The following is a 22,075-nucleotide window of genomic DNA, read 5'->3' as shown; positions in this document are numbered from 1 at the left end:
TTTCCAGCTTTTACCTTGATTCCCTTATGACCATTGTAATGCATCATAATGATTCTTCAGTCTACTCAGAAGTGTACATAATTTCCATTCTTTAATGCAAGCGGTATTTCTTTAGCCAGCCTAAATGTTAGTGGTTTTTGCAGCCATCAGCCTATATGGTGATTAGTAATAGTAAAGGTGCTGGATGTTTCTTAGTTACATCCTGCCTCCACAATGTTCCAAGCTCTTGTAATTCCATAGAGCAGGCACTCAACATGAATATTTTGTCATTAGTTGAATGCTGCTATCCTTCATCTTTGCCTTTCTTTTATTTGAACCATTATTTGCAGTGGAATATTTGGATCCATTTCAAACCTTATTTTCTTCCTATGCCACCTACTCCTTTTGTCCTTAGTCTTTTCTTACTCCTTTTCTACTTCTGCATAGTTGTGCTACATCCCTCAGCTCCTGCATGTAGTTTCAACTTAGCAGCATAGAGTGTCTTGTTAGTGTCATGCTGCGTGTCTGCCTTTCTTTGGCATCTAAGCAAGAGCAGCATGGATTTGATGTCCTGTGGGAAAATGCCCCACTTGAGAATTTGTTACATATATGTAATGAAGGGGCTTTCTTTTGTTGAACTTAACCTCTGAGACTCCTTCAAATATTATCAGGGCTGGTAGGTACTTGATGTTGTAATTTAGAATTAGAATCATTAAATTAAAATGACACCACTTCCCACAAAATGTAAAACAAAGAAATTTTACTCCATCCTTGGTCTTTTTCATTGGAAAGAGCATTCTAAATTGCAGTGGTAAATTATTTCCCTGAATCCCAGTGGTAGCTGACATACCATGGCAGCTTTCCAACCTGTGCTTGCTTATCCATTTTACAGGTGTAGCAATGATGCAAATAGTCAGCTGCCCGTATGTAAAGACAGTCGCTACCACCAAGACCGGTAATTTTTAAAACCATCTTAGTTTGTTTTGTCTGTAAGTTGGCATGGTAGTGAATGTTGTTGTTTATCCTTTTATTTATTTTTGCCCAAGTGAGTGGATTTTTTTATATTTTTCTTTTTAACGAGTAGTATAAATGCAGTTGTCATATTTGGCCAACACTGAATTTTCCCAATTGCCTGTAGTATTAGCTTCTTTGGTTCACAAAAGCAAATAAGGTCAGATCACTTTATATCTTAATTTATGTAATAAGTGTAAACAACTTCATTCTCATATTCATAACATTTAACTTTATTTTTGATGTGTGTTTTTAAGTTAAATATAAAAAAATCATTTCCATGTGTAAAGTGATGTGATTATGCTTGCATGCTAGTGAGTATATGTGTGTGGATATTTGTGTGTATAGTATAAATTTAATTTATTGAAGTAACATAATTACCTGGAACTTAGATTTAAGAATCCCCCCTCAGTTTTGTTTTCATGTGTCCTTATTTTAATAGTATTTTATTTTATATAGTATTAGCTCATTTAGTTATCTTGTAAAAATATATATCTTGGCTTGTCTTTTAAAAAGTAGAAGCAGCCTTTGCTTTCTTTTAGGAAAAGAATAAACTGATGTTGTACAGGGATAACTGACTCAATCTTTTGGATTTGATAAACTCAGTCATTTACTTAAAAACAGAATTTTATTATACTATTATGAAATATTTTAAAAGGCAATAATTTTGCCTCAGGAAATATGTACATTAAATATTATTTCATTAGAATTTGAGAAATTATCTTTAAAAAACATTTCTATTCATATGTACCATGATTTTTATAATTTATGTTGACATATCAGAGGAGACCCAAATTTCTGACTGTTCTTCAGGTACTTGGGTTGAATTTTCATGTTGAATTTCAGAATTAGAACTAAAAACCCAGGGAAAAAGAGCTGAGTAATATTTGAATCACCTTTTTATATATATATTTTTTGTTCTAACTGGTCCATTCACTTATTAATATTTAATAGAAAGATTTAGCTCCTATTTTAAGAGTTTTGTTTGTATCCCAATTTAATATGTGGATCTAATTTTTTATTATTCTTTTTTTAGGTGTATTGCCAGGAATGGCCCCTCCTATTGTACCCATGATACACCCCCAGGTTGCTATTGCAGCTTCACCTGCTACCTTAGCTGGAGCAACAGCAGTTTCTGAGTGGACTGAATATAAAACAGCAGATGGGAAAACCTATTATTATAACAACAGAACATTAGAGTCAACCTGGGAAAAACCCCAAGAACTAAAAGAAAAAGGTATAATTGTTTTAATGACTTGGGGCATAGTATGAACTGTAATGAGTATACTGTTTGAAATTCTGAAATGATTTCTTTTTAACATGCTGGATACCTAATTACACAATTATGGGATTATTATTTTTACAAAATTGATGGATGCATATTTATTTCTTCTACTTACATTTTTACCATAATTTTTTCTGTCTGGGGATATTAAGTCATATGTGCACATTATACACACAGACACACACACATTTTTCTTTTGTTGGTAATTGTTATATTGTCCTTGAGATTGGCAAAATTGATTAGGAAGGAAAGTGTTTATTGTAAAGACAAGAACTTAGGCTTTTGAAATCTTAGGTGTAGAAGACTCCACTTGCTGTATCACAAGTCCCTATTTCTATTTCTAAATTCCTTAGTATCTTATCCCTTTGAGCAAAATATATGATGACTACCAATGATATGCTAATGACCTGAAAGACATATTCCTTTGAAGTCAGCAGGTCTTTAAGGAGTTTTTGATTGCATTGGGTTCAAAATCAATGATATTACAAGGAGGAATATTTTATCTTAATGCTTAACAACTAGTAGTAGAATATCACAATTGCTAATTCTCTGCAAATTCTTTAAAAGTTACATCAAAACCTTTGCCATTAATTGTTTAACAGAAAAATTAGAAGAGAAGATTAAAGAGCCAATTAAAGAGCCCTCTGAAGAACCTCTGCCAATGGAGACGGAGGAGGAGGATCCTAAAGAAGAGCCCATGAAGGAGATAAAGGAGGTATAGGGCCCTGACCTGCTAATCTGGTAGCCAGCCTTCGTTGATTGGTACAAGTTACATGTAACTGAATATCTATTTGGAGTATACTTAAATAATTGCTATAAGTTTTATTTTTTATATTGAACTGAGGCCCCAAGAAAAGAGTGGGTCTTGGACTTGAGCTCTAACCTTCTGATTTGCAGACTGATACATGTTTAAGCTAGAAGTGCAACTTCATTGGATAAAAAAATGTGGTGTGTGTATTTATGTACATACATACAGTGTTTTATTCAGCCATAAAGAACAAAAGTTAAGTCATTTGCAGGAAAATGCATGGAACTGGAGACCATAATTTTGAGTGAAATAAGCCAGTCTCAGAAAGAAAATTATCTTGTTTTTTCTCATATTTGGAAGTTAGAGGGGAAAAAACAGAAGAGGAAAAAAAGGGAGTGAACACCATGAAAGAAGGGAGGCCATTAGGGCAGAGGAGAGGGATCTGGGGAGTGAGGAGGGGAGGGGAGGAGAATGAAAATGATCAAATTAGGTTTTTATATGTGTATGAATATACACCAGTAAAAGTTTTTATAAAAGCATGACTTCATATTTAGGGAATGTTGAGTGATTATATTTTCTGTCCTCCCTACTATTGTATCTTAAGTGTGAAATGATCCCTTTTTGTTACTAAGAGTTCTCTTTTGTGGAAGCTTCCTTTATTTGGTGTGGGAGCCAATGGTAGTCATGTTTCAGTACTAGGGAAGATAGCAGAAATAAGAAACAACCTCAGATGAATAGGTCTTCTCTAATTTCTATACTGTATAATTTTCCAATTCTGCTCCTAAGCATATGGTTATTAAGTTTGTAAGATAGGACCAGCTGCTGCTACTTCTGGGTTCTGCTATTATGAAATTCAGTTCTTTTGGTGGGGCAAGGATTTAGGAATTCTCTCCCAATTCTAGTAATAGACCTTATACTTTGTGATATTTACAGTGATAACTGACTTTTGTATTTTTTCATGTTATTAATTAAATATGAATAATATCATTTCCCTTAGGAGCCCAAAGAAGAGGAGATGACTGAAGAAGAAAAGGCTGCCCAAAAGGCAAAACCAGTAGCTACTACTCCTATTCCTGGTACTCCATGGTATGTACTTAGCTTAATTTAATGAGTTGTTTTTATTTATTTATTTTTTTTATCATACCTTGTTTGTTACATTGGGGTTGTTTAAACCCCAAATTCAGTTGCTACAAGTGTATTTTTCATTTCATGGTCTATTAATGTTTATTCTTAATAATTATATACTTGAGCCTCTGAGAAATCCTGAATCTGCTGGGGGTTTTTGATTTTGGTACTGAGGATTGAACACACTGAGCAATATCAGCAGCCCTTTTATTTTTTGCTTTGAGACAGGTTCTAAGTTTCCCAGGATGGCCTCAAAACTTGTGATCCTCCTTCCTCAGCCTCCTGAGTCTCTGGGGTTACAGGTGTGTGCCACCACACCTGACCTGTATCTTTCTATATTTGAAATGTTTTAAATTTGCTTATATTTATATACATATTCATTCCCACTTTATAATTACATTTAAAGAACTAAGTAAAGTTATGTCTTTTTGTAATTTTTATAGTTATGTACTTATAGTTTTTATAGTTTAGTTATATCTTTTTATTTTTTTCCTATAGCATCCCAAAGTGTGGATTTTTAAAAATTAATTCCCTGTGGTATTATTCAGTAGGGTCTTCCATTCCTCAAATTTTCTTCAAACTAGCTAGCAGATTTAGAGCTATGTGGCCAGGTTGAGGTTTGCTCTTTTGGCCAAGATTAATTCCCTCAAAATGCATCTAGTTGTCCTTTTTTTGTGATGTTAGCAACCATTGATGATGACAACTAGATGTACTTTGAGGAAGTTAGTGGTTTTCAACCAGGAGTGATTCTCCCCAGTGGACATTTGGCAATGCCGGGGAATATTTTTGGTTGTCACAACTTCAAGAGTATTAATAAGCATCTAGTAATTAGAGGCCAGGATGCTCCTAAACATCCTTCCATGCCCAGGAAAGTTCCCCCTGAGAAATATTTATTTGCCCAAAATGTCAGTAGTGCAAGGTTGAAAAACCCTGGCCTAAATCCTATAAATCATTAAGGACTGAAAGTTGCAATGTATTTCCTTTATTCTCTTTTAGTTTATTAACTGAAATACTTAAGTATTTCTCCTCATCAGTATTGATTACTTGGAACAAACTATACAGGAAAGAAGGGATTTGCCAGTTTACAGAATAATGAGTTAATTTGAGTATTCATAGATTTAACTATATACTATACATTCCTATCCATTCATTCCTATCTATTGAAGTTATCCTTATTGATGATCGACTGTATTATCTTTGGTTTTCTTAAAACTGGCTCCTGAGCATTTTTGTTAAAATTTTGTCTTTTATATCTTCCTTTTCTTTTTTAGATAAGCTGTTCTAGGCTTCTCTTACTATTTCCTGTCTCAGACCTGGAATTGGTTGTTTCTTCAAGGAACCCTGTTTTCTTTTTGTGAGAAGTGGTATTTATAGATCAGAGCATGAAATCTGTTTCTCAGTGGGGATAACATAATTACTCATTTGCATTGCTCATATGATATACAGTATCAGTACCAATACTATCACTTAATATGATTCTTGAAGACAGTTAACTTTTTTTTTCTAGTTATTTTTATGTGTAGGGCATTTCACCCAAATTATTGTGTTTTAAAGATATTTGGCATAGTTGCCTTCTATACGGTTATTTCACTGACTTCAAAAACAAATTATTAAAAAATAATTATGGAAAATATGTATCTGGTTCCAAAGTCACAGTTATGAAAATAGTCTGTATTCAAAGAATATATTCCTGAGTTGTGATTTCTCTCTTTGAATATGTACATGAAAGACCAATAATCAACTCTAAACTCCCTCAGTTTATTTTCAGATATGGGTCTATCCTCAGGTAACTAAAATTTTTAGAGTTTGTATGATTCTTACTTTTCTTCATCTGTTTTTCTTTTCCTTTTCTGGACAGCAGTAATTTATGTATGAGGTCTCTTAGATCTAGTCTTCCTCTAAGCCTCTTAAGATTTATAGTTTTCTTAAAAACTTTTTTTGTCTTAGTTGTAGATGGACCTTTATTTCATTTGTTTATTTTTATGTGTTGCTGAGGATCAAACCCAGTGCCTCACTTGTTAGCAAGCACTCTACCACTGAGCTACAACTGCAGTCCTGTTTCTATAGTTTTGCACTCTGCTTTGAGTTAGTTTCTTATTGTTTTTCTGACCACTGGGTCAGGTCTGGTAGTGACCATCTTATTTTCTCTAGTTCTACCCAGAATGTTATAATTTGGAAAATCTTTTTCTGAAACTTTACAAGTCAGTCTTAGAGTGTTTCTAATGCATTTAAATTTGGTGTTTTGTAATTGTACCTGATCGATCTCCCCCCCCCCCCCCAACTCTCTCTCTCTCTTTCTCTCTCTGGCTTCTGGGCCCCCTTAACCTTAGGTAGGCTGTTACTTTTCTCCTTTGGTTTACTGGGGTATTGTTCTGTTACAGGGCTACAAAAAGACTACTTTGCTGCTAAGGTACCCATTCAACTGTTTTTAGTTTTTATAGGTCAAGGATACTTGACATTCCCATAAATGATAGTTCCTTCCTCCAGAGCATCTACCTACTCTGCAATGTCAGGTTCTTTTCATGGGATTTGCTTTTTGCTGGTTGCTTGCTCAGCCCAGAGAGAAGCCTTCTCTGCATGCGTTCTCCATGTTGGGACCCATGATCCCAAGGTTGCAGTTATTACTATCACTAGATCTTAATAGTTTTTTGGCTCAGAAGAGTCAATTAGTTTGAAATTGGGAATGAAGAAGGAAGGTTGCTATGTTGCATAATTGATTATATGTACGTCTGTAATATCATTGGAAAAGAATGGCTGAGCTAAATTCACAAAAAGCATAAGATATGAAAATTATATGAAGTTAAAAATTGTAGAATTCTGCTAGGTATGGTGGCACATACCTGTATGCCTATAATCCTAGCCACTCCAGAGGCTGAGACAAGAAGCTAACAAGTCCAAAGCCAGCCTCAGCAACTTAGTAAGACCCTGTCTCAAAATAAAATTAGAAAGGGCTGGGAATGTGGCTCAATGAAGCACCCCAGAGTTAAATTTCTGATACAAAAAAAAGTATGTTGTAGAATTTTACCTTCATCCAACCACCACATTAATAGAAGGTTTGTACATACATCTTCTAGATCTTTTGTTGTATTATTTTATGAATAGGTGTATAGGATATGTGCGTGGTATACGTGTGCATCATGAAATATTTCTAAAATGTATATTCCTCTGTTTTTTATTAAATATGTAAATCTTTTTATAACGGCATAGTTTTTCTGTTGTATGAAAATGCATGATTTTCCTACAAATGGATGGTTAGATTGCTTTCCTTGTTTTGTTTTGATCCTGGAGTTACAAAGGATGTCTTTATAAATATTTGTGAATACATTCAAGTTATTTCTGTTGGATTGATTCCGAGAAGTGAAATTGTTGAATTAAGTGATAATAATTATTTAAACTTTTGGAGAATATTGCTAAATAGAACTTATAGGGTTTTGGACAGGGTTTGGGTGAAGGAGTTACAATTCTGCAAATTACTTTTCCAACTAACATCCTGAGATTACCAGTTTTCCCTCACACTGGTGTATTTATATCATATTCCTTTTAAATCTGTGATTTTGGAATGCTGGTGTGGTTGAAACTTTTTTATATTGGCTGTGTGGTTGCTTTTGCATAGTTTTTGTTCTTTTTTTTTTAAATGGACTTGCTTTTTTTAAAAAAAAAAACAATATGTGGTAGCTTTTTGTGTATACTCCTTTGACTTTTACATGTGTTTTAGTTTCTCTCACTGTGTTGATTTTTGCTTTGCTATCTTGTCCCGTATACGTTTTATATTTTGGGAGTAGGAGGTAGCTTTAGTGGTATAGTGCTTGCCTAGCATACACAAGGCCCTAGGTTCAATCCCCAGCACCACACACACTTTTTGTAAGGTCAAATTGGTGTCTTTATTTATAGCTTTTAGATTTGGTGTCTGTCTTAGGAAGTATCCTTACTGCACCCCCAAATACAGGCATATGTTACTAGTGCTTTTGCAGTCCATCTGAATGTATGAAAGATAATGATTGTTCAAATGAATTATTTTCCAGGTTATTAATGAAGGAAGTGTAATTTGAATTCCCTACTTTCTAATTTCATTTTTCTCATAAAATAGATGAAGTGCTAACTTTAAGCATTTTAAATAGATCTTTTTGTCTATTGATATTTTTAAATGTTGCTTTTCAGATTTTTGTTTCTTGGAGATAAGTTAAGGAAGTAAGTGTAAAATTTGAAGTCTCCTGGTTCCTTACCTGTACTGGAATTTCCTTCCTGGTATTTCATGACCTTTGTTTGACAATTTTGTGAAAATAATTTTGTATTCTCTTGGATAAACTTCAGTTGGGTAAACTTCAATTTCTGGTTCTAAGACTTTTTAATGTTTTTTGAGAAATATTTTTATTTAGTTGCTTATTTCTTTGCAATACTGGGGATCAAGCCTGGGGTTTTGTGCATGCTAGGCAAGCACTCCACCACTGAGCCATACCTTTAGCTCCTATTATTCCAATTTATATTCATATTTGTGATTTTTTTCTTAGCATTTGTCTCCTTTGCTAATACATAAAGGTCTACAGAATCAAGGACTGTTGCCTAAAAGGTCTTGAATTTAGTTTAAAGCACAGTGCCTGGTATATGCGAAGTACTCAGCTATTTGTTGAACAAACAAATCTTTTTTTTTTTTTTTTTTTTTTTTTTCAGTATTAGTGATTGAACCCTGGGACTCACATGTGCTAGGCATGTACCTACCACTGAGCTACAACCCCAGCCATTTTTTAAATTTTGAGATAGGATCTTGCTAAGTTGAACTTTGAATCCTCCTGCCTCCATCTCCTAAATAGCTGAAAGAAATTCTAGACCAGGAGGCATCAGGACTGAATCCCTGCACTCCATGTGGCCTTGTCTGTAGATAACCTACCCAGTAAATCAGGGGAATCCAGACGACAAAGCCTGGTTGAGGAAGCAGCCAGCACAACAACTAGGAGAGTGGTATCAGAACATGAGTGTCTTATTTTCACAGCTAAAAGATGGTATTGTGGGCACCATGTGGACAAAGGAAGCTACTCCCTTTTCTTTCAAGGCATAAACTCCTGTTTCTCACTTTTGATAAATGTTTTTTAAAGAACATAAATTGTAATTTTTTACACTGGTTATTAAGATCGTGCAACAGTTTCAGCTTTTAGTAGTTCTGTACTATTGCATATAATAATGACTACCTGTATTTGCCATGCCTTATCTGTAGTCTATGTTGGTTTTAACTTGACAAAAAAAAAAAATTATTATTATTTTTTTGTACTGAGGATTGAACCCTAGGCTGCTGTACCACTGGGCCACATCCCCAGCCCCTTTCATTTTTTATTTTGAGACAGAGTCTTGCTAAGTTGGTTAGGGTCTCAGCTAAATTGCTGAGACTGATCTTGAACTTTAATCCAACTGCCTCAGACTCCCAAGTTGCTGGGATTACAGGTGTGCACCAGCATGCCCAGCTTAATTTAACTATTTTATCTCTGAATTTAAGTCAATTTTGTGTTTACTAAGAGTGGCATATAATTTTTTCTTTCCTGCTGTGCTTCTACAGTTTTTGTTTGTTTCTATAGTGTTCTCCCAGTATTTTATTATGACAAATTTGATACCTAGAGAAACATTTAAATAATTCTAAGTATAAATGTATGAACTGTCTAGATTCTGTAAATTAACATTTTACCACATTTGCTTAATCACTTATCTGTCCATCTCTCAGTACAGCTCAGTCTTGTTTTATTGTTGCATTGAAAGTTGTAGACATTAGTATGTTTCACTCCTATGTACTTTATCATTCATATTACTCTTTTAGGGTAGTTTTATGTGAGACGAATTCTTTGTTGTTTCTTGGTTAATTCTGAACTGTCTGACATCTCTATATACACATATATGAACCCTGCTGGAGATTTGATTGAGATTGCACTGAATCTTTAGAAAATTTAGAGAGAATTGACATTGTAACAGTATTATCTCTACCACTTTTCATGAACATGATTTCTTTCCATTTATTTAGGTCTTTAATATCTCTTAGTGTTATGATTTAGATATGGTATGTTCCCCAGTAACCTTGTGTGATAGCCAAAGTAGCAATGTTCAGAGGAGAAATGGCTAGATTATGAGTGCTATAACCTAATCAGTAGATTAATTAATTCAATAGATTAACAATATGAAAAAACTACTATACTGGGTGGTAGCTGTAGACAGGTAGATGTGACTGGAGGAAGTAGGAGTTTTTATTTTATTCCTGGTCCCTCAATCTTGCTCTCTACTTCCCGGTACTATGAGCTGAACAGCTTTTCTCTGCTTCACCTTTCTGCCATGATGTTCTTCTCCATCTTGGGGCCCAGAACAATGAAGTCAGCCCACCGTAGAATGAGACCTCCGAACCCAAACTAAACTTTATTACTCTGAGTTGTTCTTCTGGATATTTTGATGTCAGTAACAGAAAGCTGACTAACATACTTTAGCATTGTTTGGTGTAGAATTGAACATAATTGGCTAGATTTAGTCCTAGGTATTATGTTATCTGATGCTGTTGCAAATTAGATTTTTTTAAAAAAGCATTCATTTTCTACTTGTTTGCTATTTGTATATAAGAATGGAATTAATTTTTATGTATTAACTTTGTATCCCAGAACATTGCTAATTCATTTCTTATAGTAGTTTTTCAGATTCCCTGGAATTATCCATGTAAACAACCATCATTTACAAATAGAAGTGTTTATTTCTTCTTTTCTGATCTTTTGTCATTTTTTTCTGAATTTCTTATTGCCATAATCTTTAGTACAGTGCTAATTATATAGAATAGGTTAAAGCAGGTGTACTTGTTCCCTATATCAATGGTACAGTTTAATCTTTTTCACCAGTTACAATATTAGCTGTAAGCTTTTCATAGTTTCCTTTATGAGATTGAAGATGTTCCCTGCCTTTCCTAGTTTGCTTGTGTGTATGTGTGTGTTTTAATCAGCTATCCAAATCCATTGATCAGTTTTTCATTCTTTTAATCTAGGGAATTATACTGGCTTTTGAATGTTAAACTGTTTTTGCATTTCTGGGATAAATGTTATTTGTCATGGTACCTTTTCTTTTTTTTTTTTTTGTGGTGCTGGGGATTTGAAACCAGGGCCTTGTGCTTACAAGGCAAGCACTCTGCCAAGTTAGCTATATCCCCAGCCCCTGGTACTTTTCCTTTTAATGTATTGTTGCATTTGGATTTACTTTATCAGTTTTTTTTTTTTTTCATATAGTGAGTTCTTAAGTCATTGGTAAAGTTTCTTTTTCTTTTGTAATGTAACTATTAAAAGCCCTAAGTTTCCTTGTGTCCTGCAAATTATGATATGGTATATTTTTCTGCCATTCAGTCCATACTTTAAATTCTGCTTTTTGATTTTGTCTTTGACTCCTGAATTATTTAGAAGTCTTTTATTTCATTTCCAGATAGGGTTTTTTCTAGATATCTTATTTAAATTATTAATTTAATTGTCCTGCAGGCAGATAGTATACATTGTATGATTCGATTACTACTATGTATGTCTTCTATTTGAATACTGTTTGTTTTGAGCCGTGTTGGTCTATTGCTGAGAGAATGGTGTTGATGTACTATAATTGTAGAATTGTTTATTTCTCGTGAATTTGGTCTATTTTTATTCATTTTGAACTATTATAGACATGCACATTTTATAATTATTATGTCTTCCTGATGAATAATTGTCCTTTTTATTATTAGGAAATTAACCTCTTTATTTTTCATTATTCAGTTTGTCTTAAAGTTTCTCTTTTTTAAAAAACAGCAATTGCTGCCTTTTATTCTTTGTTTGCATGGTGTATCTTTTTCTTTTAGCTTTTCTATGGCTTTGTATTTAAAGTGTGTTTCTTATAGATTTTCTTTTTTTATATTTTTTAATGTTCTAATTAGTTATATGTGACAGTAGAATGCATATGACATATAGAATCCATAGACTCCACATTTTGACATATTATACATAAATGGAGTGTAATTTCTCATTCTTCTTCTTGTACACAATAAAGTGTTTACACAGGTCATGGAATCATATATGCACAAGGGTAATAAAGTCCAATTCATTCTATCATTCTTACCCTCATACCCCCACCCTTCCCTTTATTCCCCTCTGTCTAGTCCAAATTACCTCTGTCCCTCTCACTCACACACAATTATGAATTAGCATCTAAATATGAGAGAAAACATTCGGCCTTTGGTTCTTTGGAATTGATTTATTTGACTTAGCGTAATATTCTCCAGTTCCATCCATTTACCAACAGATGCCATAATTTCATTCTTCTTTAAGGCTGAGTAGTATTCCATTGTGTATATATACCACATTTTCTTTATCCATTCATCTGTTGAAGGGCACCTAGGTTGGTTCCATAGTTTAGCTATTGTGAATTGAGTTGCTGTGAACATTGTGGCCGTCACTGTAGTGTGCTGATTTTAAGTCCTTTGCGTATCAACCTCTAGGAGTGGGATGACTGGGTCAAATATTGGTTCCATTCTAAGTTTTTTGAGAAATCTCTATACTGCTTTCCATAGTGGTTTCACCAGTTTGCCATCCAACCAGCAATGTATGCTTTTACAGACTTTAATATAGCTTTTGAGTGTGAGTATCTTACATTTTATCTATTGTCAGTTCTTGCTTTTTAATTGGAGTGTTGAGAGACTTAATATTTAATGTAATTTTTGGTATGGTTGGATTTAACCATACTGTTATTTTCTGTTTGTCTTTTCTGTTTTTATGTTCTATTTCTGTTGATTTATTTGCATTTGTTTAGTGTTTAATTAATCTTTTGCATTTTTGGTGAAACCTCTTTGCATTTTTGTGTTGCTTGCTGGTTTAGGAATTGTAATATACATACCTAACCTCCACAGTCTATTTAGAGTTAATATTGTACCATGTCCCATAAAATATGGAAACCTTGTTATCAGGTCCTTTTCTTAACCTATATCCACTGACCTTAGTTGTATGTATCAAACATATATGACTTACATGGATGAAAACCCAACCACAAAACATTTTAAAGAATGTAAGAGGGAAAAATCATTTGTATTTACCATTTTTGTTGTTTTTCTTTTTTTTTTGTTAAAGATACAGGTTTTCCTTTTATGTCATTTCCTTTCAGCACAAACAACTTTTGTCAAACAGGTCTTCTGGAAATGATATCTCTTAGATTCTCTTCATCTGAGAGTATCTTGTTTGCCCTGCCTGTAAAGGATGTTTTTTGCTGGATGTTGAGTTCTGGTTGGTAATTTTTCATTCCAGAACTTTAAAGATGTTTTAGTGTATTCTGGCCCTGGGTTTTTTTTTTTTTTTTTTTTTTTTTTGGCGGTGCTGGGGATTTGAACCCAGGGCCTTGTGCTTATGAGGCAAGCACTTTACCAACTGAGCTACATCCCCAGCCCCTGGCCCTGGGTTTTTGATAAGAAAGCCATGATCATTGGGATAATTTCCTAATTTGTATTATTTGTGCTATTTTTCCCCAAAACCTTATTGTGATTGAGATTTGATTATCTTGTGTCTAGTACTGGTTTTCTTTCTTCCAGTCTTTTTAATTTTTTATTTGTTCTTTTTAGTTATTCATGTCAGTAGAATATATTTTGACATTTACATACATGGAGTACAACTTCCCATTCTTTTGGTTGTACACAATGTGTAGTTACTCTGGTTGTGTATTCATGAATGAATATAGTATAGTAACGTAGGACTGGTTTTCTTCCAAGTTTATCCTATATGGGATTTGCTAAGCTTCTTTAATATATAATTTATGTCTTTTACCAAATTGGGAGATATTTCTAGCTATTGTGTCTTCAGAAGTTTTTGGTTTTGTACCAAAAACTTTGTACCTATTTTTTTCTCCTGTTTTTATGCGATCCAGTGACATATTAGACATTTTATTACAATCCCATAGTTTCCTGAAATTCTTTTTATTCTTTTCTGTCCCTCTCTGCTCTTCTGGAGGACTAATCATTGATCTGTCTTCTAGTTGTAGGTTTACTGTTATCTCCATTCTGCCCTTGAGCCAAACCAGTAAAATTTAATTTCCATTATATTTTATTTCTATAATTTTCATTTGATTCTTTTTTACAACTTCTGTTTCTCCATTTAGAACTCTTTTTTTGTCATTCATTTCAGGCATAATGTCTTTTCTTTGTCAGAAATTCTAGTTGTTATTGTTGCCTTAGAGTCTTTGACTGTTTCAGCATCTAGTCATTTTAGGCTTGACAGCTGTTGATTAACTTTTGATTATCTGGTCAAAAGATACGGTTTTTATTGGACATCTAGCTGCCTGGTCCACCTAAGGACCACTGTTAGATGGGGAACTTGTGAAGGGGGAGAAGTGGAATATGTATTCCCTTGCTTGCTTCTTAAAATTTTGACTCATATACTTTTGTCTGTTTATTTTTTTTTATAAAAACCTTAGATTCCTACCAGGTGTAGTGCACATCTGTTATACCTGCTACTCAGAAGGATTGCAAGTTTGATAGCAGCTTGGGCAATTTAACAAACCTTATCTCAAAAAATTCAGAAGGCTGGAGATGGGGCTTAGTAGTAGAGGGCCCCTGGGTTCAATCCCTGGTACTACAAAACAAACAGCAATAAGAGCCAACTTCAGAGACTTCTCACATACTTATTATTTCTCTTTTGTCTTAAGTTCTTTACTTATAAAACAGGAACCAGTGTGCTATGGTGATCTATGGGGCTCTAGTACAGTTGGTACTTCCCTTTTAGTTTTTATACTAGATATAATCATTTCTTCATAGAAGGTTGCATGTGTAATTTTGGTTTATTATTAAATAATAAATAACAATAAGAAATATTAAGAGCTATCATGTAATTGATGGGGTGCTATAGTCTGTTCTTTAAGTTGTACAACTGCTTACTAGCATTATTTGTTGCCATTAAACTCATTCTTTGTGATGGTTTAAAATTTAGTACTCTCAAATTGAGTGCCAAATCAAATTCCTACGCATTCTGAGTACAAATTGTTTTGCTTTTCTTGTTTTGTTTTTTCAGTATATTGCACTGCTGTTTTTACTTTAGTCAGTCAGCTCTTTTCTGTTTTAAAGGTCTTGTTTGGTTCTCTATAAATAACTGTTAGTAAGAGGAACATATCCTTGCTCTCTCCCTTTTGACAGGTTGAAATGAAAAGACCTAGGTATAGAATATGTTCTTTAACATAAGAAAATGATATTTTGAATCCATTTCTTAGGTGTGTGGTTTGGACTGGAGATGAACGGGTCTTTTTTTATAATCCCACCACTCGTCTTTCTATGTGGGACCGACCTGATGATTTGATTGGAAGGGCAGATGTTGACAAAATTATTCAAGAACCCCCTCATAAAAAAGGATTGGAAGACATGAAGAAACTAAGTAAGTTTCAAATTAGGAATTTCTCCTCTAATTTTAATTTTTTTAAATATTTTGATAGAAAGTATGAAGGCAATTTAGGAATATTTAATCTTTAAAAATAGATTGATATTCTGCTTTGAGTACTGTAATGAAGATATAAAAAACAGAATTTGAATAAGATTGTGTTTTGTAAAATATGTTTTTTAGCTTGTTTTGGTCAAGATTTTCATTCAGTTCAAGATAGATATGCTGGAGCTGTTGTTGCTTGCTTTATGCTCATTGCTACTACTGAAGCACTCCTTAATGAGCCTTTTGGCACTTTTTGGGCTCTGTGATATATATATTTTTTGCAATAATCAAAAACTGCAGTTTTTAAATATTTTGTTGATTAAGATTTTCTTGTTTTAAACATTGAGACAGCATTTCAATACATATACAAATATTTATGTACAAATAATTATGTAATTTTCATTGTGTGTTTGTTGTGTATTTCTTACTGGCAGTTTGCCTGTATTGCTATTATTGTTTTTATAGACTCTCCTTAACCCCATGTAGTGTAGAAGCACAAAAATCATTTAATTCTATTAATAAAACAAATCTTAATATGTCTTTCTAATGATTGAGAAGTTTTCATCGATTAGTATGAATGTAGTCCTGACATTTTCTGTTTATGAGTAATTTCCCAATCAGTGCAACTTTGTCTATCTAGTACTGAAGGTATTAGGCACCTGTTTTGTCCCCTTTAGCAATATTTGCTTCATAGGTATGATAGTAATATTCTATGACCATAGTATTAAATGAAGCCAAGGAAGAATGTGACTTGCTTTTGTTTTTTGTGAGTCTGTTTCAAATATTTGATTCATTTAGTTGATATGCATTAATATGCATCATAAAAATATACTATAAGTCCAGAATCAGGAAAATTTTATGTATTTGTAAAACTAAGCATCGAACAAGAAAATTTTCAATCTGAATTGAAAATTGAAAGGGAGGATAAAGAGAAGCATTGCTTTTAATGCTTTATTACAAAAATGGGTATTAAGAAGTGGATATTTTATGCAAATAATGATTTTTTAAAAGAAATGGTTGTGAAATATATGGATTTAATTGTTCATAACACTATTTGAAATGTTTTTGCCAGGACACCCGACCCCAACAATGCTGTCCATCCAAAAGTGGCAATTCTCTATGAGTGCAAGTGAGTGAAATACCTATAAATTACAGGTTATTTTTAGTGCTTTTAAAGCAAATGTTCTGGTAGTGATTAGCAGGATTTATGCCTATATAATTCAGTGATTGCATGCTTATTTTTATTCAAAGTTTTGATTAAATTTTCTCTTATAGTTAAAGAAGAACAAGAATTAATGGAAGAAATTAATGAAGATGAGCCTGTCAAAGCAAAAAAACGGAAGTAAGTAATATATATAGTTTGTGCAATTCCAGATATTTACATTTTAACATTGATTAGGTTATCAGTTTGTGATTGGAAGTCACAAGGTAATATTTGTGTTAACAGGAGGCAGAAGTCATGTTGCTCTCTTAGACCTCATATTAAATAGCTGTGTTTTATAATACAGAAATTGTATTCTTTCTATTGCTAGACTTGGAGAAGATTTGGTTATTTCAATATGTATTATGATACCAAATGGCATTTTAGAAATTGATTATTCTTTACAAAAATTCACTAGATCTAAATTTTGTTAAAAAGGTTTTGCCATATAGACCCCGGGAAAAGTCATTCTAGAGATTTCATAAAAATAGACACAGACTTCTCTCTCTTTATATACTTAACTTGTGACATACCAAATCCTGAGTCTGGTCATTATTACCTGTTATGAAGTAGGCCCATGAACTTAGAAAGTACTCAGAGAAAGAGATTGCTAGAAATAGAAGAATTAGCTGGGCCAGTACTCTAGAATTTAGTGAAATATGAATGTTACTTATTATGTGGGGGTGGAAGGTTGGAATAGAGGGTGTGTGTGTTGTGGGAATGGGACCATTATTTAGCAGCAAAAAGGAAAGCTTGGAGACATTATTAGGGACTGGATAATTATAGTCCTAATCGGAAAAGGACAGATTGAATGCAGCCAAACTATGGCAAGGAAACGAGTATAATAATCCCTGTCAAGGGTGGTTCTTTTTTAAAAAAAAAAAATCATTATTGGCAATAGTATTAAAGAAATTAAGATATTAAAGAGAATCACTTGTAATTTGTCACCTTGACACAGTTAGTTTCATTTTTACAACTAACTTTTTAGTTTTTGACCAAATGTTATCAGTTATTAACCAATTTAGTATTCTTTTTTAAAAAAATTTCTAGAATAAGACACTTGTTTTCTACATTATTATAAATGACTGTATTCATTCTGTTTATGTACCATAATTTTGGATGTTTCTATGATGTTAAACTTTTTAGGTTGTTTTTAATTGTTTGTTCTTATAGACAACTCTGTAAGGTTTTTAACTGCTTTTATCAGGAGAATGTCAAAGAAGTCCTTTATGTGGATTGCCCGAGCTTCTCTATTTAGGTACAAAGCTAAAAGCCTATTTTTCCTGGCTTAGTTTTTCTTTTATTTCTTTTATTGAGATAGATAGTGATAGTTTGTATTGTGACATTTTTATTTAATATAATTCTATAAATTATATTAGTTAATATATTTCTTGGATGTCTAAACTTTAACTATTTAAATACTTCTTAAATAAATTATTTTAAGAGGGTATATTGTTTGGCAAATTGCTTTTACCTGTTTGTTTTGTGCATATCTTAGGTCACAGACTATCTCGCTAAGTTCCTGCAGGTCATGGACTGTGTCTTCTATTTTGATTCATTTCCTAAGTTGCTAATTACCTCTCACATTTATGGGTTAGCCTTAGTTCCATTTAAATTTCCTGGGCTACCTATGGTTTCCTATATAGCATGCTTTTGAATTACCAGATTTCTGTAGGGAAAATAAGTCGATTTTGTTAATGCTATATACTTAGCAGATCATATTTTAAAAAAGAAGATCTGTTCAAATACACCTGAGTTATTGAATTTCTTTTTGGGTTATTTACATGAATAGGCCTTTTTCATAGTAATATGTGTTGAGAGGTGACTTGATTTCATGTTTACAATTTTGCTTGAGTACCACATGAGCAACAGGCCTACCCTTAGTCCTGAGGTACATTTTTGGAGGAACGAGAAGTAGTTTAAAAAGTCACTGATGAGCAGTTCTAATTCCTACTACTACTACCTAACTACTCCTGGGCCCATGTTGCTCTCTGGGACCTGTCCTTCATCTTAAATCTCAACTTATCACCCAGAAAGTGAGTAATAAAAATGTCAGGTAGGTAAGGTATATATCTCACATATCCACTTGGCCAAGTTTGCAGATATTTTATTTTTAAAATAAATATTTGAGATTACTAAGACTTAATGCCAGTTTTTATTGGATTTTAAATGTTATGAATTTATAACAAAACATTTTGGAGAATACCATTTTTTCTATATCATTTCAAGAACTAAAACAATTACATTCTGTGCTGTTTGATTCTAACACATAGTTTTACAATCTATGCTATATACATTTTTTTCCCCCTAGTAGATAGTTCACTTTCTATATCAACTAGTGTCAGGGAGAGACAGCACATTAAAGGTATATATATTTTCCTAACAATACATCATTGTAACATCATTAGAAACTCGGTAATTTTATTACTATTAGAATAAAAGTTGTTTATCCCTTGGAATTCCTTTGAAACCCTTAATATAACTTGTTTTTGCCAAAAATATGCTGCTCAGTAGTGAGTCTTGAAAATTCCATTGATTTTAAAATTTTAATATGATTTTTTAAAATATTTTGTCAGTTGATGCCTTATGTTTTATTTTTCATAGGCGAGACGATAATAAAGACATTGATTCAGAGAAAGAAGCTGCCATGGAAGCTGAAATTAAAGCTGCCCGAGAAAGGGCCATTGTCCCTCTGGAGGCACGAATGAAGCAGTTCAAGGACATGCTGCTAGAGAGAGGGGTCAGAAAACAATCTTTGGGGGAGATATTTCTGTTTTGTATAAGTAATATAAATATGTCTTGCTAAAAGGTCAAATCTAAGGTTAGTGCTCATGTTGTAGGGGGGGGATTAAGGGAACCCTATCAACTTAATGTGTACCTTTTTTTTGAAACAGCCTTTTCCTTGGCTAATTATATCATATTTCACTAAATCCCATTTTACTGTCCTTTTAAGTACAAATAACATTTAACATTTGTTGGGTCATTTAATTTTGGTGAGTAATATATACGAGTATTAACATTACAGAATGGCGGACTACTTCGGATAGGTAAGGTATACATGATTCTTCCTTTAATATCTTCAGAGTGGCTTTTGGTGAAAGGAGAACTGATATTTTTTGATATTTTTAGAAACTTAATTGAGAAAGAAATTCAATGTTCGGGTTATATTCACAGATTTATTTGAATGAGTATGACTGTTCAATTTTAAATCACAACATTGTTCACAAGATTGGAGATAGTATGGGAAATCAAAATGCAAATCCTCAAGGCCTTTTCTGATGTACTGATTTTTTAAATGTCACACAGTAGTGGTTGTTTTAATGAGTAATTAAGTGTGTGTTATTTCTATATAATATAGAAATGTTCAGAGCCAATTAGTGTGGAAATTTGCTATTGCTAGCCTCCCACTGTTTTTCATTTATTAGTGATGGAAACTTCAGTTTGGTTTTTATGTCTCCTTTATAAACAGATGTCCTGTAGATTTCAAGCAAAATTTTGACCTTTATGTTTTTAGAGCAAATTTAATGATGAGGCAATACATTTTTTATTTTAAAGGTGTCTGCTTTTTCAACATGGGAGAAAGAGTTGCACAAGATAGTTTTTGATCCTCGGTACTTACTTCTCAATCCTAAAGAAAGAAAACAGGTAAAAGGAAAATAACATTATAAGAAAAGTATATATCATTTGACAGCATAGGATTTTTTCCTAACAATACTTTAAAAATAGTTTTTCATCTTAGTACACAGTCATTTATGGGTCTTTCTATAGACTTTTCTGTGTCAGAAATACTTGGATAATTTTACCCTTATGGACAGGATTGTTATTCTTTAAACATTTTTCGTTCTTATGGCATATACACAGTAAGGTTATGTGTAAGATGGTTTTAAAATTTATTACAAGTGCTTTTATTTATTTGCTTTTTATTGGGCAAAATATGCAAATTTGGAGGAAAATGGCAAAATAAAGATGAGTAAAATGGGGGGAAAACTCATATATATTCTAAGCCAGTAGGTAGACCACCGACTGGTGAACATTTTGGTTTTTATTCTTCTTGACCAATATGTATATGTTATATGTATGTATGTGTGTTGTTCATAGATAGTACTCAAAGGCATAAGCTTGTGTCTCATACACACAACATACACAAAGTTCACATCTAAGTAGCATCTATTAAACTGTTTTCATCCTTAGAGAAATGATGACCACTTCAGGGTGTCTGCTGAACCAGTTACCTTATTACTGATCATCCATTTTATTACCATGATGATTTAGTGAAACATATCACCTCATGGTGATGGCTTTTTTCTTTAAAGAATTGTACACTTCCAATTTATGTAATTATTGAATTGTCAGAATCATTCTGACACAGATCTGTGAAATGGTAAGTATTTGAGCCACTTACTATAGTGCCATTGAGCTATGAAATTTTTTTTGGTAACAGCATTCATCTTTAATATTTATAATGTAATGATTAGAAAATTCACACAGATGGTATGATTTTGCATGTAAACCTAATAATGAACTTTAATGAATAGAGAAAATTTATAGTGTGCCAGACATACATTGTAGTACTTGTAATAGAAAGACATGACTTTCCAAATAAATTTGCATCTGTGTTTCAAGTTTGGTAGCCATTTTTGGGTTTTAATCATGTTCGTATATGATCATGTCATTTTCCTGTCAGTTGATGGCCCTATCAAAACCTATAAATCAACCTTGATTCTTTATTTTTCCCATTTCCATTATATCATCAAACTACCTTCAAAACATTTCCTAAATCTGACTGGCTATTCACAGTTTTCCTTACCAACATCCTAATCCAAGCCACTATGACCAACTCTTTATTTAATTATTTAATTATGACCAACTCTTTTATTTAATCGTTATTATTATTATTTTTTTTTTTTTGCAGGGGTTGGGGTTGGGGCAGCTTGTACCTGGGATTGAACTCAAGGGCACTCAACCACTCAGCCCCAGCCCCGCCCTATTTTGTATTTTATTTAGAGACAGCGTCTCACTGAGTTGCTTAGCACCTGGCTTTTGCTGAGGTTGGCTTTGAATTCTCCATGCTCCTGCCTCAGCCTCCTGAGCCACTGGGATTACAGGCGTGTGCCACCATGCCCAGCACTACAACCAACTCTTATAATTTGTGTAGCCCATAATGGATGTTCCTACTTTCATTTTTGCTCCTCTTAGTGAAGTTCTTTTTCCACACAGCAGCCAGACTAGTTTTAAAGTTTAAGTGATATCAGATGTAGTCAATGTTCCCTTGTTTAAAACTCTTGTTTCCCACTTCATGTGGGATA

General features: G+C 33.1%; 1 protein-coding gene across 6 annotated transcripts in view; it reads left to right on the top strand.

The window, feature by feature from the left end:
• The window catches only part of TCERG1 (transcription elongation regulator 1), a 61,855-nt gene that overhangs the window by 18,016 nt on the left and 21,764 nt on the right, over nucleotides 1-22,075 (top strand). For 3 of the 6 annotated variants that reach the window (XR_013764718.1, XM_079145352.1, XM_079145356.1), the window contains exons 6-15: nucleotides 872-934; nucleotides 2,027-2,227; nucleotides 2,878-2,990; nucleotides 4,021-4,109; nucleotides 15,360-15,520; nucleotides 16,641-16,697; nucleotides 16,844-16,910; nucleotides 17,977-18,027; nucleotides 19,374-19,509; nucleotides 20,325-20,414. Coding sequence is in view for 5 of the 6 variants with exons in the window: in XM_079145352.1 (XP_079001478.1) it covers nucleotides 872-934; nucleotides 2,027-2,227; nucleotides 2,878-2,990; nucleotides 4,021-4,109; nucleotides 15,360-15,520; nucleotides 16,641-16,697; nucleotides 16,844-16,910; nucleotides 17,977-18,027; nucleotides 19,374-19,509; nucleotides 20,325-20,414 (1,028 nt within the window). In the remaining variant the exon portion in view is untranslated. The remainder of the gene's footprint in view (nucleotides 1-871; nucleotides 935-2,026; nucleotides 2,228-2,877; nucleotides 2,991-4,020; nucleotides 4,110-15,359; nucleotides 15,521-16,640; nucleotides 16,698-16,843; nucleotides 16,911-17,976; nucleotides 18,028-19,373; nucleotides 19,510-20,324; nucleotides 20,415-22,075) is intronic. The other 3 variants (XM_079145354.1, XM_079145353.1, XM_079145355.1) reach the window with 3 other exon arrangements.

This window comes from Sciurus vulgaris (genome assembly GCF_902686455.1).
Source record: "Sciurus vulgaris genome assembly, chromosome: 6".
NCBI classification, from domain to species: domain Eukaryota; kingdom Metazoa; phylum Chordata; class Mammalia; order Rodentia; family Sciuridae; genus Sciurus; species Sciurus vulgaris.
This window is presented reverse-complemented; position numbering and strand designations above follow the sequence as displayed.